The sequence below is a fragment of the Schistosoma mansoni genome, chromosome 4, assembly GCF_000237925.1.
Source record: "Schistosoma mansoni strain Puerto Rico chromosome 4, complete genome".
Classification (NCBI taxonomy): Eukaryota; Metazoa; Platyhelminthes; class Trematoda; order Strigeidida; family Schistosomatidae; genus Schistosoma; species Schistosoma mansoni.
Window position 1 is genome coordinate 31,391,113 of NC_031498.1, and position 19,348 is coordinate 31,410,460.

Consider the following 19,348-nt stretch of genomic DNA (forward strand, 5'->3'; position numbering starts at 1 on the left):
GTTTACAACGCTTGCGAATTAAGGCTATAACGAGGCAATACACACAATATGCACATATGCCAATTGGAAACTGACCAGTTGCAGTCCTAAACATCAATGGGTAGATTCAAACAAAACAATACTAAGTGAGTTTAAACTTGACCCCATTGCACCAGCGAGTGGCTATCAGGACTCAGTGGTGGAGTGGATGACGCAATGGCGTTTAAACCGAAAGGTACTGGGTTCGAGTCTCACAGTGAACATCAACTCTGAGATGCAGGTACATCCAGCTGACGAGTCCAAAATAGGACGAAGTGGCGCGCGTCCTGGATTCTACTGCTAGCCACTATCCATCTTTGCTTAGTATATTAGGTATGGTTGAATATAAGTTGGGAAAAAACTTGGAACTATGTTTTGTGCTGGTTAATACATTTTAATAAAATATGTCTGAAATCTTAAGGGAAATGATGATCCACCTGGAGTTTGAACACGCAGTACCTAGTATCGTTATTAAAAAGTCTATTGAGATCATGACTGATTACACTGTAATGTCTAGTAATGGCGACAATGAAGCCCGATCAATAGAATTGAATTGCCACTATAGACCACATGTTAGAACAATAATATACATTATGGGAATTAAATTTTACTTGAATTATGCTTAAATTCCAAAATACCTGGAAGGTGTTATGACGTCATTGCTTTTTTGAACCATATGAAATAGTTCATACACAACCAGCCGGTGAAAGAATCGTTGATCAAAATTCTACATCACTCTGCTTAGCTCCAACTTGATGGATGTACATCTTAATATTTCAACGTATAATGATTATCCTGAAGTTATAGTAATCTGAGCTAATGTTAGGTGGCATATATGAAATACATTTAACTTATCCTGGTTTGAATAACTAGATAGATTGATTGTTGCCCTTCATCCGTACCATCAACTGGATAGATTCAATACCATAGAGATATTAAAGATAATAATTATCTTTTATGCGTGAAATCATCGTTTAAGTGATTCTGCTTTATGATAGAATATTTATTAGTTAGATAAAGCAAAATATAATACAGTTTCTAATTCTAACAAGTTGAGTATAGTCAACCATGGTACAATTGGAATCTTGATGGTTTACTCAATTTTTATTTTAAAAAGTAAGTATTTTCGTTACCCTAAAGGGTATGATCAGCTATCAAATATTTCTGTGATGTTAATCTAGGCAGTCAAAAGATTAATACGGTTCTTACCCCCTTCAGGTTTCAATATAGATGAAATATGTCATTTAATTGTTTTCTTCTTTAAACTCTACTGACAGTTTCGTTACATTTAAGGTGGAGTTTTTTTTATGACTTCATTGTTTCCTATCAATCTTTTGTTTCAATAAAATATCACCCAAAATATGCAAAAGATAGATGACAGTAGTTATAGTTTCATTATATACAGTGAACTAATAAATTTTAATTATTATTAGTTTTCTCACAAATCACCATAGCCTGAGGCTTAGATGTAACTCAATGAATTAGAATTGAAACTGTCGATAAGAAAAGCAGAGCTGTCTTTTTTTTTTAACTAACTAATAAAAGTGTATTTTATTTATTTATTTAAACACATATATATTGGTACAAAAGCGCACCAGGTACATATGCGCCACACTATTTGTGTGTGTGGGCTGTGATACTGCCCGGGTGCCCAAACCGAAGCAGGTGGTTTTCTTAAGGGGCCACACCCCGAGCCTTTGATCAAAAAGTCTGATCCACAAGGCAGTGGAGCATCGTGAGGAGATGCAGTCCCATGGTAGCCGGTGACCAATGACAGGTTCGTCCGCCATTCGTTCCATCAGGATACTGGAGCCCATGTGCACCATTGGTTTGGAATCAGGGTTTTCTAACTCCCCTAGGTGGACCCTCCGTGTCCACCAACCCGGTTAAAGCGCCGGACATTCGCTTTTCGTCCTCTCACTTTCGTAAACAACACCTGTGGCACGAGAAGGCAGTGAGTAGGACTTCCCTGGTAGAGGCTATATATTCGCTGGCCATGTGAGAGCATTTCGAGAGGGAGAGTAGACTCTCCCCACTCTCGGCCGTACCAGGGCATTTGGGAGCAATAAAAGTGTAACATAGATTATTCAATAAGATGATTATTACATAAATGTCAAATAGTTTGTAGTTCATATTATGGACTAACTTTAGTCAGATGATCATTGAAAGCTAGAAAACAGTGGATATATGTTTCATTCTAATCTAGAACTAATCTACAATAAGCATCTGTGATTCCATCAAAGATTGAATTTAGACATTTTTTTAACCTAGAAGCACATTCTTAACTATTTAGACCATTAAGTTGATATTCTGTTGTAAATTAATAAATCAACAAAGAACAACTTTCATACACCATGTACCTACGTAAAGTAGGTAATTTTGTTCAATTATGTGTAAACAGATAGAAATGAATTTATGAATTTGGAAAGGAATGATATCAATAAAGATTTAGTCAATTATATTTATAAGGCTCTAATTTAATTCAATCTTATTAATCATTTACTTGATTTTAACTAATTACGATATGAACTAATCGTATCTATAGAAGGTGAGGGAATGAGATATCATGAATTAGTTTGATTAGGAGTAAGTGAGAGAGTGAGGAAGTAAGTAAGGCAGAGATACTCATCGATGATATATCATAATTTTACTAAAGTTAAATATTTTATTCATTCGGTTTCCACATAGTAACTAATTTAGTATTGTGCTCAATGTGAAATATACATATTTTATATGTTATATATGGGGTACTATATGACGTAACTATCAATCAATTTAATATGTTAATGGATAAACATAAATAGATAGTCAAGGATATTATATATGTATATTCAATTATTCTTTAAATAAGATTATGTTGTGCGGTTGTTCGAATACTAATACTAATCTCTAAGCCTCTTATATACGAACCTCGACCAATTACTTGAGTAAAAAGACTGATAGTAACAAGGAAATTGATTTGAATAAGATCAAATAGAGAATATATGTACAGGCATCCATCTATCTTTTTCTCATAGCAACTAAATTTATATTTTCAACGAATGATGTATTCTCTATACAAAAATGAACCATAATAATGATTATCAATGACATGAACTTCTATTTTGATTTATGTAGGATTAGTCTAACCTATCAGTATGCATCGAAAATTATTACTAGCTTCAATTGACTCACGCTTTCAACTACGAAAATACTAAATCTCCTTAAAACCCCTTCTGATAATAATGATAATCATATGCTCACTAGCGACTGACTTCGAGAGGTAAATCCAGGAGTTCTAGTGAGAAGCAGTGACCAGTGGAGTTCAAACCACGTCTGTTGTGAGATATCAAGTCATTGAAGACAATTGGTGAATGGCTGCTCAACTTCGTGAATTGGTTAACATAAACACCATCGGGCTCAGTGGTCTATCGGTTAAGTGTTCTAGAGCGAGACTGGTAGGTCTTAGGTTCGAACCTCACGAGGTGAGGTCGTGGATGCGCACTGCTGAGGAGTCCCATAATAGGACGAGTTGGCCGTCCAGTGCTTGCAGGTTTTCCATTGTGGTCTATCTTCAATTGACTCATGATTTCAAGTATGAAAATACTAAATCTACACAAAATCCCTTCTGATACTCGATATTTCCTTTTTCTTTGTACACTTAGGAATATTTCATCATTTATGATTGATTATTTGAATAGGGTCTTATCATCTATCATATTCCCTTATTTCTTTCTTATTATAGATGATTTCACATTGGGTTCACAAAAACTTTTACAATTAATACCTGAAAGTTGAATTGGTTACCGACTTCAATGTGTGCTCATTCAATACACTAGCACACTTGCACACACATACACACACACAATGTCAAATGACAGTATTTATTTACAACATAATGACTATTATTATTATTAAACTTGTTTTATTTATAACATTTAAAAAACTTTAATTAACAGGTTAAAGTTCGATTGAATCCACAGTTCATTGTATCCACTTGGAGCAATTGATGAAGACTATTAGCAACTTTGATATAATTCATTGGTTACTAAGTTAGTAACTCTAAAGTATAGCATAGAAATATGCTGTATACTTGATAGTAAAGTTACTTACTTACTTACACTTGTTACACCCAATGGAACACAGGCCACCGACTATCATTCTCCAACTCACTCTGTCCTGAGACTTCTTTTCTAGTTCTATCCAACTTTTGTTCATTCTTCTTGGTAGTAAAGTTGCATTTATTTATTGATTTGATAAAGTGAACTTTATTTACAAAACAAAAAAGTGTTATTATTGATATTACTGGTGTTTTTGTAACATTCAGATATTTTTTACATCTACAATCATTCCTGTTTATGAATTCGTTTTGTCGCCTTTTTCCCATTGTTATTTAATACCGAGTTCATTGGCGTTGCTAATCTCTTTTCTTTTTCTTACTGTTCTTTTTGTAATTATAATGAATGTAATTCAGTTATTTATTTACTTTCTTCTTCTTCTTCTTTTAATCTCATGTTATCCCAATTCGTTTTACATCATAATCTCCATATTGTCTCTGTGTTTCTCTTTGTCTTCAAGTCGATTCGATTTCCCTTTTTTTAAAAAAAGTTGGTTACCATTATGTAAATCAAATATCCAAAATTTGTATCTTATTAATATAACATTGATGATCATCATATCATAAGTGGAGTTAATACACCAATTCCAAACATAAATACAGTATTTTTTTTATGTTTGAAGCGATTAAGAGTTCCTTAATCTGAGAACGAACAATGACCCTGTGATCAAAGACCAAAAGCTAGCTATTCTGACGCGTCCTAGCCTCTCTAACTAGAGTGAGAAATCCAAGTACGAAGTGAGGAAAATATAAGCCACAAGCAGCTAGAAGCACAAGCAAACACGACAGGCACTAATGATATGTATATATACAGCATAAAATTGTCCTTAGGAATCATTACAAAATAGCATAATAAAAAGATACAACGAACCAACAGCGTTTAAGATCCTTCCAAGTGGGAAAAACAAAATGAAGGTGAAAACGGACGCTTTTGGCACGAAGACAAGAAATTCGAATTTTTAAAATAAAATTACAAAGATAATGCATTTACCAAGTGAGCTCTGGGGATCTTACATCCCCATCAAGTATTCAACCAGTTCATTCCAAAAAAACTAACGTATTTACTTAAAATTTACCTTACTTACCCCTCATTGATGAGCATAGGCAACCCACCAGCACTTTCTAGCCAACCCTGTTCTGGGCAATACTTTACAGTTCTTTCCAGTTGTTATTCATCCTTTTCATATCTGCTTCCTATTCCCGACGTAGTGTGTTCTTTAGCCTTCTTCTTTTCCGTTTCCCTTCAGGATTCTAAGTTAGGACTTGCCTCGTGATGCAGTTTGATGATTTCCGTAATACATGTCTTAGTGGTCTAGCAGTTGGGCATTCGTGTACGAGACCTGAGGTCATGGGTTTGCATCTCCTCTGCCAACAACACCATATGTGGATTAGTGTGGTAGCTATTAAACAAAATTTTATTAATATCAATTCATTAAACTTCAAAGCTTCTTATCAGCTGTAAATGGCCTGAATTTACAACACAAATATTTTTATAAAAAAGAGAGTTGAAAATGTTAATGCTGCAATGCACGGAATGGATTCAATTCAAATTCAACGACCAGCTATATAGACAAACTGATGAGGCAGCCATAAAATAGACCACTACATCCTCTTTTGGCCAAAATATTTATTGGATAATCTTGAACATACAAAACTTAAACAAGAAATCGAAGATGTAACATTCTACTGAGGAGTCCCATAATAGGACGAGTTGGCCGTTCAGTGCTTCCAGGTTTTCCATGGTGGTCTAGCTTCAATTGACTCATGATTTTAACTATGAGAAGATATATTGACGATATATTTATTGTTTGTGATAATATACATGATGCCTCACAGTTGCTCTACCAGTTTAATGAAGCGCATGTTAAACTTTAAATTTATGATGGGACATGAAAGTGATAGTCAATTTAACTATTTGAACCTAAAAATAAAAGTGGGGACGATGAAATAACCAAGAAGACCATTTTTACAAAAAAACATGGACAGGGTAATGCGTAAATCGTAATAGTCTCTGTCTTGTTAACCACCAACATTGCTTAGGATAACTCTATTTTTAATAGGACAAGAAGTTTGTGGTCGACGACGAAATACAGGAAGAAACAGCGTACATTGAAATGTGCCTTATAAAAAGTCGATATCCAAAGAAATTTATTATGGAGTATGAATAAACGATTACGTAAAGTCTTAAATAAACAACTTTTAACAGAAAATACGTCTTTATCCAGTTTGAATTCAACGGAGAAGATATTTCAGGGACGATCGATAAGAGAATTAAAGCGGACCCAAATATAAGCTTCCCTACAACTCAACTATTTTCGGTTTATAACACCAGATGTACCTTACTCAATACTCTTCTGAGGTCATCTGCAAATTTATTTACGAATTTACATGTAATCGTAGAAGTAAGTAACTACGAAGGACTGAAAGAAGGGCATATACAAGTTTTTCGAAACATTCCTCGTAAGTTGTGCCTGAAAGAAAATAAAGTTTTCACAAGTGTGACTACTAAACATTTAATGGATAGTGAATACGACGTGGAAGTCTCAAAAGTATTCAAAATAATCAATAGGTAATGTAAATCCCTTTTACTCTGTTTTATAGAGGCCATTACCATTAAACGTTATTGATATAACCCTTGCACACAGAGAGAAAGTGTGGTCCACCTATCATTCCCATAGTAAGATAGTTATATAATTTTATTGCTTCTCGGTTAGATTATCTCTTTGATATGGTTTATAACTTAAGGTAAAGAATTCCACCGACATTCACTCAAGACGTTAACTTTAATTTCATGTTAAATGGATACCTTGATTCTCACTCATTTGGTAACAATTCGTTTTTATTCATTATCTTTACTATAACTTACAATTTTAACCCCTTCCCCATTTTTGATGATCTGATCTTCAACCTATAAAATACCATCGAACGCCGGCTCAGTCGTCTATCAGTTAAGTGCTCTAGCGCGAGACTGTTAGGTCCTGGGTTCGAGTCTCGCGAGGTGAGGTCGTGGGTGCGCACTGCCACTGGGGAGTCCCACAGTAGGACGAAACGGCCATCCAGTGCTTCCAGGTTTTCCCTGGTGGTCTAGCTTCAATTAACTCATGATCTCAACTATATAAAATACTAATCAATTTTAACAATTATTAAGGTAACATGGTGGTAGGAGGTGGTCAACAGGAAACCCTGGACCCGGGTTTCGTGCTACTTGGCACTCGTCAGCAAGGTGTACTTGTAGTCTTGAGGGAACTGATGCTCCCTGGCTTCACAGTCAGAGACGTTACTACTGAGCTATTCGGGCCGCGACCGACCTCCTGTAGGACTGAGATCTAATCACAATTGATTGATCACTGGGTGGTGATCAATCAATTGTGAATCTTAACAATTATATTAAGTATTTGATTCCCTCTCGTTTCTAAAGTCGTTTCGCATTGATTTATGGTTTGCTAAGTCATGTATTCCCAAATCAATTACATAAGACTTTATATCCGAATAAATTAAAACCGCATATTTCAAATCTAATTCGACTAACAATGTTGTATATAGATAATTAACCAAGATAAACTGATCAGTTTCATGTACATAGTTCCCTTTATTATCTTAAAGAGAACAAGAATGAAGATTAATGAAAAATAATAAATAGGACAAAACGCGCGTCAAACTGGATTCCACTGCTAGCCAATATCCATCTTTGCTTACAACGCTTGTGAATTTAGGCTATATCGAGGCAATACGCAGAGTATGCACACATACCAATAAGAGACTGACCAGTTGCAGTCCTAACACATCAATGGGAAGATCCAAACAAACAATACTAAGTTAATAAATGGATTCATTTTATTCCGCCAGCTTCTCATCAGCTGCTTACAATCTGTTTTATTAATTCAAATCAACATCATTACAGATACTGACATCCTTATAATAAATACGAAGGTGATACAGAGATGAATATGTATATCATGATGTAGTGAAGATACCAATAGGGTTGTTAATAAAGTCATGAATGATTGTTTAATGAAGTAAGTGAGAATATAGATTAGCGGTAATAAAGAAAGTTGTGAGTTGAAATCAATGAATTCCAATGAATATTACGAATTAAAGACAATCGACAATGATGTAATCAAAACGTGAGAAATAATTGAAATAATGCATGTTGACGTATTTTAAACAGTGCTATTTTGCAGTGAAGTGAACAAAAGTCATTGAAGTTGAGATCAATCCCATTCAATGTGTCATTTCTATAAACTGAACGTTGGACCGTACCATCCTTCCTTCGTTTTATTGCGACTTTTATCCATCTCATGTTCCATAGTAAACTGAATGTCTTGATGGACTTCGTTGAAAAGTTTCAACAGATTTGTTGCAGGTTATTGATTATTACATATGATAAAGGCATCGGTAACGTATCTCGTATAATCATCCATTCATTATTTCAATTCTTTCTCACGTTTTGATTACATCATTGTCGATTGTCTTTAATTCGTAATATTCATTGAAATTCATTGATTTCAACTCACAACTTTCTTTATTACCGCTAATCTATATTCTCACTTACTTCATTAAACAATCATTCATGACTTTATTAACAACCCTATTGGTATCTTCACTACATCATGATATACATATTCATCTCTGTATCACCTTCGTATTTATTATAAGGATGTCAGTATCTGTAATGATGTTGATTTGAATTAATAAAACAGATTGTAAGCAGCTGATGAGAAGCTGGCGGAATAAAATGAATCCATTTATTAACTTAGTATTGTTTGTTTGGATCTTCCCATTGATGTGTTAGGACTGCAACTGGTCAGTCTCTTATTGGTATGTGTGCATACTCTGCGTATTGCCTCGATATAGCCTAAATTCACAAGCGTTGTAAGCAAAGATGGATATTGGCTAGCAGTGGAATCCAGTTTGACGCGCGTTTCGTCCTATTTATTATTTTTCATCAATCTTCATTATTGCTCTCTTTGAGGTAAACTGATCAATTTAATTGAACTACATATTCAAGTATTGCCTATAAAAATAGAAATATCAATAGTCTGCCATATGAAATTCATCAATTTTCGCAGTACTGTCATTTCGAGAATAACGGAAAAGAACAGAAAAAGAACTTGAATAATCTTTTCATAATGACAACCTTTTTATATTGTTAAGATCATGAGTCAATTGAAGTTAGACTACCGTAGAAAACCTGGAAGCACTGGACGACCGTTTCGTCCTATTATGGGAATCCTCGGCAGTGCGCATCCACGATCCCGCCTCGTGAGCGAGATTCGAACCCAGGACCTACCAGTCTCGCACCAGAGCACTTAACCGATAGACCACTGAGTCGGCCGGCCTCCAACGGTGTTAATGTCTAACTTCAACCAATCCACGATGTTTAAGCAACCGTTCACCAATTGTCTACAGTGAGTTGATATCTCTACAACAGACGTGGTTGAACTTCACTGGTCACTGCTTCCCACTAGAGATCAAGGAAACACTCCTTACAGTCAGTCACTAATGAGCATATGATTATAGATCGGAAAGGATTTTTGTGGATATTTCAGTATTTTCATAGTTGAGAAGCTTGTATCGTTATTTTAATATCATATGGCCATATAATCAATATGATTTACAGAAAATACTTTTCCAAGTCATTGTACATCGCTTTCTTTTTATCTAACTCTGAATTACAGATATAAAGCTTAATAATGTAAGTAACTAATCAGACCGTAAAGTCATGAATACTTACAAACTATCTATAAAATTGTAAGAAAAGATGGATATTGGCTAGCAGTAGAATCCAGTTTGATGCAAGTTTCGTCCTATTTGGGACTCGTCAGATGGATGTACCTGCATCTCAGAATTGATGTTCACACTGCAACTCGAACCCAGTACCTTCCGCTTGAAACGCCATCGCGTTATCCACTCAGCTACTGAGTGCTTGTGAATTAAGGCTAAATTTAGGCAATACGCACAGTATGCACATATGCCAATTAGAGACTGACCAGTTGCAGTCCTAACACATCGATGGGAAGATTTAAACAAACAATACTAAATGAATTAATCTATAAAATTTTGTATAATTTTTTAAACTACTGACAAGTAAATAAAGCGTCTATGATAAATGACCTAAAAAAACTGCCTTTGAGCTGGAATTCCTTTTGATAATGTGGATTTGAGGTGAGGCGATAATCCTGACATGTGAGAAGTTATTACTCGTTCATATCAAGTTATCGCGTTTCTCATGTATCACAATTAAAGTTCTATTCATTCATTCATTTTAACAAACAAACACTCCTTTATTTATTTTACTGTAACATACAACATCTATATACCAATTATGCTTAATATTTAATGATGTAATATGTTTTAGATTTATTTTCATATACCATAAGGGAAGGAAAAAAATTACTGATATTTGATAGATAAATTAGAAGGGATTTTTGTGGAGATGTCGACTCAGTGATCTATCGGTTGAGTGCTCTGGCGCAAGACTGGTAGATCCTGGTTTCGAATCTCGAGAGGCGAGGTCGTGGATGCTCATTGCTGAGGAGTCCCACAACAGGAGGAAACGCCCGTCCAGTGCTTCCAGGTTTTCCTTAGTGGTCTGGCTTCAATTGACTCACGCTTTCAACTATGAAGATAATATAGAAACATTTTAAAGTTAGAGGTCTGTAGAACATTTTCGTACTAAACTATAAACTGTTTATTTTTTTGGGTGATATGAGTATTAGTCAACTTGTCAAATCTATCAGTTGGAACTTTCACTAACCAACTGATTCGGTATGGTTAGAAGTGAAAGGTGAAGACCTGAACAGAAGAGAGTTTTAGTTCACGTGGTGATATTTTTTTCATTAAACATGATATACATCGTTACAGACAAATAATGACAGTTCACTGATAAATGTACCTGGTTAAATTTCCTCCAAATGTTTCAGTCCGCTATCTTGTGACCATAAGTTTCCATAAGAATTTACAGAATTCTCAATTATTTGAAATCAACAGCAGCATATGATAATCGCAGAAATATTTTGGATGTTCACAAGTTTCCCTGGAAAACAACTCTTAGAAAACAAGATTGATACGTATCTACTGAGTATAGTCTACAGACTACCTTTATACATGAAGTGATCTTTGAACCTCTCTGGTAATTTAGAAGTCAAAATTTTCAAGTCGAACATTTTTAAGTTCAATACATTCTCATTCTTGATCAGGTTTATTTATTTGAACATATAAATAATGGTAATAAGGGGAGCCGAATACATATGGGCCACACAAGTCACTTGATTTGTGTATGGACTGTGAAACTTCTCGGGCGCCTAAAGAGAAGCAGGTGGTTTTCTTAGGGTGCCACACCCGGAGCCTTCCACCTAAAGGTCTGATCCACAAGGCAGTGGAGCAACGTCCAATGGTAGCCAGTGATCAATAATTAGTTCATACGCCATTTGTCCCATCAGGATACTGGAGCCCATGTACACCATTGGTTTGGAATCAGTGTTTCCCAACTCCTCTAGGTGGATCCTCCATATCCATCAACCTTGTTAAAGCACCAGACATTCACTTCTCGTTCTCTGAATTTCGTAAGCAACACCCCCGCCACCAGAAGGCAGTGAGTAGGACTTCCCTGGCAGTGGTTGTATGCCATAACTCAAAATAAAACAAAATGTTTCCATACTAATTAATTCAATTGATAAACTAAAATCTTGGTAAAGGATTGCAAAGCTATATTACCATATATATGAAAGAATATAAAAATAATTCATTGCATTCAGGAATAATTAAATAAGTGTAAACATTGATTAATTATAACTCCTCCTGTAGCACTTATAGAGTTACTTCTAGTCCGGAGGACGGATGAATTAGGAGGGTTTGGCATGGGGTTAGCAACATCTACCTGCGGCCTGTTTAAACATCTGGGCTACCTGTTCCTGTCATCTAGATATTTCAACAAGTAATCTAATTTTGTTTGTTTTAATACATCATTATGTCTATTAATCGCACAACCTATTCAGGTGCGTTTCTCAAAAGTGTAAGACCTTTCGCTGTAAAGGTTACAGAAGGCCTAATCAGAGATATCGTGGTTGCTGGCAATATGCAACGAGAAGAATGTACATTATTCAGATGTCGACTGACTAGACTGCTAACTTCTAACTGGCGATCACTCAATATTTATCGTCAGGAAGGATGAAGAAGTAAGAAACGGAAACTTGTTGAAGTACTTTGTGCTGAGAATTCTATATTGTACCAAAAATATAATATTGAATAAAGCTAATAATAATAAATAAATAGATAATCATCCTTTAGAAAACAACCTTGCTATTAAAAACGGTAACCAGAAAAGAAAATTTAAACTGTTTAAACTCTGCCCTGAAAGTCAAAGGATCTTCATTAGGAAGAATTGTTATAGGATGGGAAGCTCATGAAGCTGTAGTCACCAAAGCATCATTCAAAACAAAGAAGGAGGGAATTACATCGAATGTTATCCGATGTTATGCACCCACGAATAAAAGCAATGAAGAAAATAAAGACCAGTTATACTCGAGACCGCAAACTACCATAGCGAAAAACTAGGGAAAGGACCTGATCATCATAATGGGAGATCTAAACGCTCAAGTCGGAATGGTGGTCTAGAAGTTAAGTATTCGTGCGAAGGACCGAAGGTCCTGGGTCCATGTCCTGTGTGCGGGATCGTTGATACGCGCCTCTGAGTAGTACCATACTAGGACGAAGCGGCCGTACGGTAAATCCAGGTTTCTAATGATGGTCTACCTTAGGTTGAAAATACAGCTGATAAGTGTCGAGTGACCAATTGAATGGAATTCGTCACTATACATTAACTTTATTGACTATGAGAAAGCGTTTGGCAGCATATATAGGAAAGACTTACTAAACCCTGTTCAGAACTATGGTGTACCTAAGAAAATTGTCAGGATCATACGAAACTCATACGACGGACTACAGTGCAAAGTCCTGAATGGAGGATAGCTGACAGACACATTCCAAGTGAAGACCGGAGTCAGACAAGTATTCTCACTCTCTTCCTTTCTCTTTCTTCGATTAGTTCACTGGACTATGAAGACATCCACATCTGTGAGGAGGCACGAAATATAATGCACAGTTTGTAAGCAACTAGACGATTCGGACTTCTCAGATGATCAAGCTCTTCTATCCCATACACACCAACAAATGAGGATAAGGACAACTAGTTTAGGAGCAGCCTTATCATCAGTATGCCTCAACATACAACAGAGGAAAAGCAAGATCTTTAAATGTAACACGGAGAACGTCAATTCAATCACAACTGGTGGAGAAGCTCTGGAACAGGTGGGAACTTTCAAGTACCTGGTCAGCATCATCGATGAACGAAGAGGATCCGACGCAGACGTGAAGGCAAGGATTGGCAAAGCAAGGACAGCATTCCTATAGTTGGAGAACAAATGGAACTGAAAACTACTGTTTGAAGGCTAACATTAAAGTCAGAAAATTCAATACGAACTTTAAGACAGATCTATTGCACGGAACCAAAATTCGGAGACCTACTACAACCATCGTGAAAAAGTTAAAATTATACGTAAAGTATTCCAGATCTGTTGGATAGACACTATCAACAACAACTTACAGTAAAAGAGAACAAAACAGCTTCTAGATGAAGAAGAAATTAGGAAAAGGGGTTGAAGGTGGATAGGATTTTCACTTTGGAAATTAACTAATTTCATCAATAGGCAAGCTCTAACTTGATATTTTTAAAGTAAAGTGTAAAGAGAAAACCCCAAAAACACGCTGAGTTGGGAAATGGAAGCAAAGATCAGAATAATAGGTAGCAATCGGAAACAACTGGAAACGAGAGCTCAGGACATTGTTTGTTTTAGAATCCTTGTCGGCGGCCAATAATCCTTCCTGAGGAGTAATGGGTGTCATTAAGTAAATTTTGAATAAAAACGATCAATAATCACTAACTAAAGCTTGATGGTTCATAAAAAAACTAAATCCGTAACCAAAGCCTTTAAAGCTCTAACCCTCTCCTCATCAATTTTGTTTTGGACAACCACGTAGAAATATTATCCCATACACAAACAGACAGGGATCAAAGTAGAGTAAATAAATCCTGTAGATGATTACTGGTTACTGTCAAAATTTAATCTTTCAATGAAAATGAACTCTAACATGGGTTGGAAGTAACCGATATTAACCTATTAATTTTTAAAGTACTAAGACGATAATCCGTAAATAACAGAAGAACTCACTTTCATTAATTATATCTCTATAAAGAAAAGTCTTTGGATTGTTTTCTGTAGACTTAGACTATATAGGACGTTATAGAGTCTATTCTAGATAGTTTCATATCATTCACAAAGCATTTTTTTCTGGTTAGCGTTATTTTAGCGAGTTAGTTTTCTACGGGATGGGGTCGGTAACCCCATGCCTAGCCCTCCCCCTTTATCCAGGCTTGGGACCGGCAGTAGCCCACGGAGGAGTTACAGGCGGAGTTATATATATATATCATCTTTGTTTGGTCCTCAGTGATATTACACGGCTGCTCAAACTAACGTATTTAGAACGGGTTCGAACTCATAATTTACAGATTATAGGTCGATCTCTTTATGTATATACACTGCGTACTGAAATCTCATGGAAAAACTAAATCAATTAAATAAATTCACTTGGTATTGTTTGTTTGAATCTTCCCATTGATGTTTTAGGACTGCAACTGGACAGTCTCTAATTGGTATATGTGCATACTGTGCGGACTGCTTCGATATAGCCGTAATTCACAAGCATTGTATGCAAAGAGGGCTAGTGGCTAGCAGTAGAATCCAGGACGCGCTCCGCTTCGTCCTATTTGGTACTCGTCAGCTGGATGTACCCGCATCTCAGAGTTGATGTTCACTGTGAGACTCGAACCCAGTACCTTTCGCTTCCGACGCCATCGCCTTATCCATTCGGCCACTGATTCCTGATAGCCACTTGCTTGTGTAATGGAGTGAAGTTTAAATTCACTTAGTATTGTTTGTATGAATCTTCCCATTGATGTTTTTAGGACTGCAACTGATCAGTTTCTGAGATGCAGGTACATCCAGCTGACAAGTCCCACATAGGACGAAGTGGCACGCGTCCTGCATTCTACTGCTAGCCACTATCCCCGGTTTGCTTACCATGCTCGTGAATTAAATAAATGTTTGTAAAAAAATACCTATGAAAACCAATGTCTTCTCAGAAAAGGAAATGTTTACACATTTCAAATGAAAAAATACAATCATTGATATCAAAGGTAGTTAGAAAGGAAACGGGTATCAAAGAAAGGAACATGGATACAGAGCATAATTCTTTTTAGATAGCAGTCATGTATCATATTCTATTTTACTATATTAGCCACACAAGTAGACATATTTGATTCAATCAAAAGGTATTACACCATTCAACTGACAGTTAACATTATCACAGAATTTATCTTCTTAATAACAATCTGCTTATTTATTCATGATCAAACAGGATATCTAAGAATAACTTCATAAATAGACCAAATTAAAATCTTAAAAGGGTTATGTAAACTTTATGGAATATATAGATGGTAACTATTGTTAGATGCTTTAAAAAAAACTTCAGGTTAGTAACCCTAAATCATCATTAATGATTTTCTACTAACTACTACTACATTCAATGATAAATAGTGGCTAGCAGTGGAATCTAGGACGTGCGTTTCGTCCTGTTTGGGAATCTTCAGATGAATTTACCTGCATCTCAGAGTTGATGTTCACTCTGGGATTCGAAACACCAAGTTAATATAACTTCACGCCATTGCACAAGCAGGTGGCTATCAGGACTCAGCAGCTAAGTGAAAAACGTGGTGGCGTTTGAAGCGAAAGTTACTGGGTTCGAGTACCAGAGTGAACATCAACTCTGAGATGCAGGTTCACCCAGCTGACGAGTTTCAAGTAGGACAAAACGCGCGTCAAACTGGATTCCACCGCTAGTCACTATCCATCTTTGCTTATTATACTTGTGACTTAAGGTAATATCGAGGCAATACGCACAGTATGCACATATACCAATTAGAGACTGACCAGTTGCAGTCCTTAAACATCAATCGGAAGATACGGGTAAACAATACCAAGTGAATAAATCATTACAAGATTCATTATTGAAGCATCTAATTTTATTTATTAGGACAGTAGTTGAGCATTAATCCAATGCCTATTGTGAAGAATTATTTCTAATTTGAGAAAAGTCATATTTGTCAGTGGTTCAATTTGTCAGGATATTCACAAGAATATCCCAAAAATTATCTCGAATGTAAAATGGTATGTTTTCAGACTCTTCACATAATTCGCATGTTATTTCCTATTGGCCATTATTTACAGTGTCCTAACTATGACTTTCATGTGTCGTTTCCCTATTGGTCAATTTTGAGTCGTCCTAATTATAACCTTCACGTGTCCTTCCTTTCCATTGGTTACTGTTAATAGTCATCGTAACTGTATAAATATGCCTTGTCTGTAAACCATTTTTGTTCTGCTGCTGACCCCATAAACAATTCTTATTTAACGGCTGTGTTCTGATTTATTGGAGTTGGGGAACAGTATTGGGGTCGAACTAGGATATCTGAATTTGGTCAATCGGTAGAATTTCGCGTAGTCCTATCGCAACACGCTATATTTCGCATTATAACACAATTCCATGAAACTGATATCTAATATCTGTTTTTAATAGTATTGTGTTCAATGAGCTAGATTATTCGATTACGGTTGTTTTTCATCCCTCTCGAGATCATCAGCATCTATTTTAAATATAAGTGAGTTTTTCGGTGATTCCACAAGGGTTAGATCAGTTTTCTCTCATAGAGCTGGTTGTGAATGGTTGCCTTCGATGTTTTTGGTCATCTTTATGTGCCTTTATGTGCTCAATTGTTGTCATATCATGTGATTAACTAACATTCATGGATCTATATCGACATTTTTGGTGATTTCAGATGGATCAGAATATCATGTTTAAAGAAACACTTCAGCATCCAGAAATTTTGACACTGATTCATCAACTGTTTGTTTCTTTACTAGTAAGCCTTAAAATATTTAGTACATGAAGAAAGGGGTCCACGTCGATATCGATGGATTATGAACAATCTCGTAAAGCAATAAAGGTAATATGTTTTTTTCAAAACAAGTCTTACGTAGTTGATAATCAGTTCATCCAGTAAAGCGAAAGCTACATGAGAATTACTTTAATTATGTCAGATATAATTACTTACTTACATACGCTTGTTACCCCTCATAGAGGAGCATAGGCCGCACACCAACATTCTCCATCCAAACCTGTCCCAAGAAATCCTTTCCAGTTCTTTCCAGTTAACATTCATCCTTTTCATATCTGCTTCTATTTCCTGGCGCAATGTATTTTTTGGCCTTCCTCTTTTCCGCTTCCCTTCTAGAGTCCAAGTTAGGGATTGAGTCGTGATACACATTGGTGATTTCCTTAATGTACGTCCGATCCACTTCCAGCGTCTTTTCCTAATTTCCTCTTCAGCTGGAAGTCGATTTGTCCTATCCCATAAAACGCTGTTACTGATAGTATCTGGCCAGTGAATGTTGAGTATTTTGTGTAGACAAATGTTTATAAATACTTGTACCCTCCTGACTATGAATGTAGTGGTTCTCCACGTTTCAGCTCCGTACAGTAGGACTGTCTTGACGTTCGTATTGAAGATTCTCACTTTGAAGTTAGTTGACAGTTGTTTTGAGTTCCATATGTTCTTCAATTGTAGAAATGCTACCCTTGCTTTTCCAATCCTCGCCTTTACATCTGAATCCGATCCTCCTTGTTTATCAACGATGCTTCCCAGTTACGTGAATGTTTCCACCTCTTCCAGAGTTTCGCCATCAAGTGTGATGGGGTTGGTCGGTGTTCTCCGTGTTGTATTTGAGAATCTTGCTTTTTCCTTTGTGAATGTGGAGGCCTATCGATGCAGAGGCTGCTGCTACATTTGCTGTCTTCAAAGCCAGATATAATGCTGTTTAAACACATCAACCTCAATTAGAATTCGAATGAGTATACATACACGTAAATACTAGTAATGCTACTTTGTTACAACTGTGGAAATATCGCTACTTGTCACAGAGAGACAAAACTAATATAGCTCTATGTAAGGAAGAGATAAAGATTGTAGTTAAACTTAAACGCATTACAATGACAGTAGTTAATATTAGCTAGCCAATAAGTTAGTGTATTTACATAATTTATAAGATCAAAGGTCAAACTCCCCCATCTTAACAGTAACGGTACGTGGTCCTGAATGGAATGTCTAACGAGTTCATGTAACTGTCAATTAGTTTGAACAGTTATGGACTATGATTACATTTAGATAGTTTCACAAGAAAGAAAAGACAGTAAGTAGTATTAGGGCAAAATTTAGAATTATACGTTGTTTAATTATGTTTAAAAAGTTGACGCCCAAGTTGCCTGAAAAAATGACAGCATAAGCATACCTCACTTCATTTTAACAAAAATAAGTTTGAAGCAGTAGAATCTCATAGTTACCGCACAATAGTAGAGTCTATGAAATTATTAGCTGCAAAATTCGATCTATAACCTCCTCATGATGCTACTGGATAGTAGTGGTAACCTTGCTAGCCAACTTAGGCTGTCGACAGAGGATTGAGTTGTCGCCCACTCTGTTCTATCTTTGATCAACTCGCGTTCTATCCAGAGCTCACTTGACTGCAACGGGCTATCTAATATGCATTCTTATGTATAAGAATCGCAAAAGTCTTCGGGCCTATGTAGTTCATTTATGTAGGTATATCCAAAGGGTGTACGTTTAGTGTTGTACAGAGGAAACACTAACTGAAATATTGTCCGCCCGATCTAACAAGTTGATGACATAATCGAAAGATATGGTAGCAAATACTGCAGGGAGGTGACCAGCAACCTCCTCTGAGAGAATGCTTATGTATGTGTCAGGAAGTACTGGGGCGGTAGGCAAAGGATGAATAATATGTGTGTAATGACTAAGAGAGAGTTTGGTTTAGTAAATACGATTCCAAGGGAGTGGTGAACAACTACTCTTCCAGGTGGATGAATACACCTTTATGGTTTCTATGGGATGCGCGGGATAAAACCTGTGTTACCGGTGTGCATGTAACGTATATTTACTCACAGGGTAGGTGTAAATGTATGTGTGCCAAGGAATACTCGGATGAAAGTCCGTGTGTCACCTAGTATACATGTAAACTATGCCTATTCAAGGTATTTCATAAC

General features: G+C 36.2%; 2 protein-coding genes across 2 annotated transcripts in view; one reads left to right on the top strand and one right to left on the bottom strand.

The window, feature by feature from the left end:
* Smp_151000 (putative cationic amino acid transporter) overlaps positions 1-3,795 on the top strand; it is a gene marked incomplete at both ends in the record, with an annotated part of 15,804 nt that extends 12,009 nt beyond the window's left edge. The window contains one exon of the mRNA XM_018797493.1: positions 3,743-3,795. Within this exon, the coding sequence (XP_018652529.1) occupies positions 3,743-3,795 (53 nt within the window). The remainder of the gene's footprint in view (positions 1-3,742) is intronic.
* Positions 3,796-6,133: 2,338 nt separating this feature from the next.
* Positions 6,134-19,348, bottom strand: part of Smp_150990 (putative cationic amino acid transporter) — a gene marked incomplete at both ends in the record, with an annotated part of 50,239 nt that continues 37,024 nt past the window's right edge. Inside the window, one exon of the mRNA XM_018797494.1 lies at positions 6,134-6,234. Coding sequence (XP_018652530.1) covers positions 6,134-6,234 — 101 coding nt within the window. The remainder of the gene's footprint in view (positions 6,235-19,348) is intronic.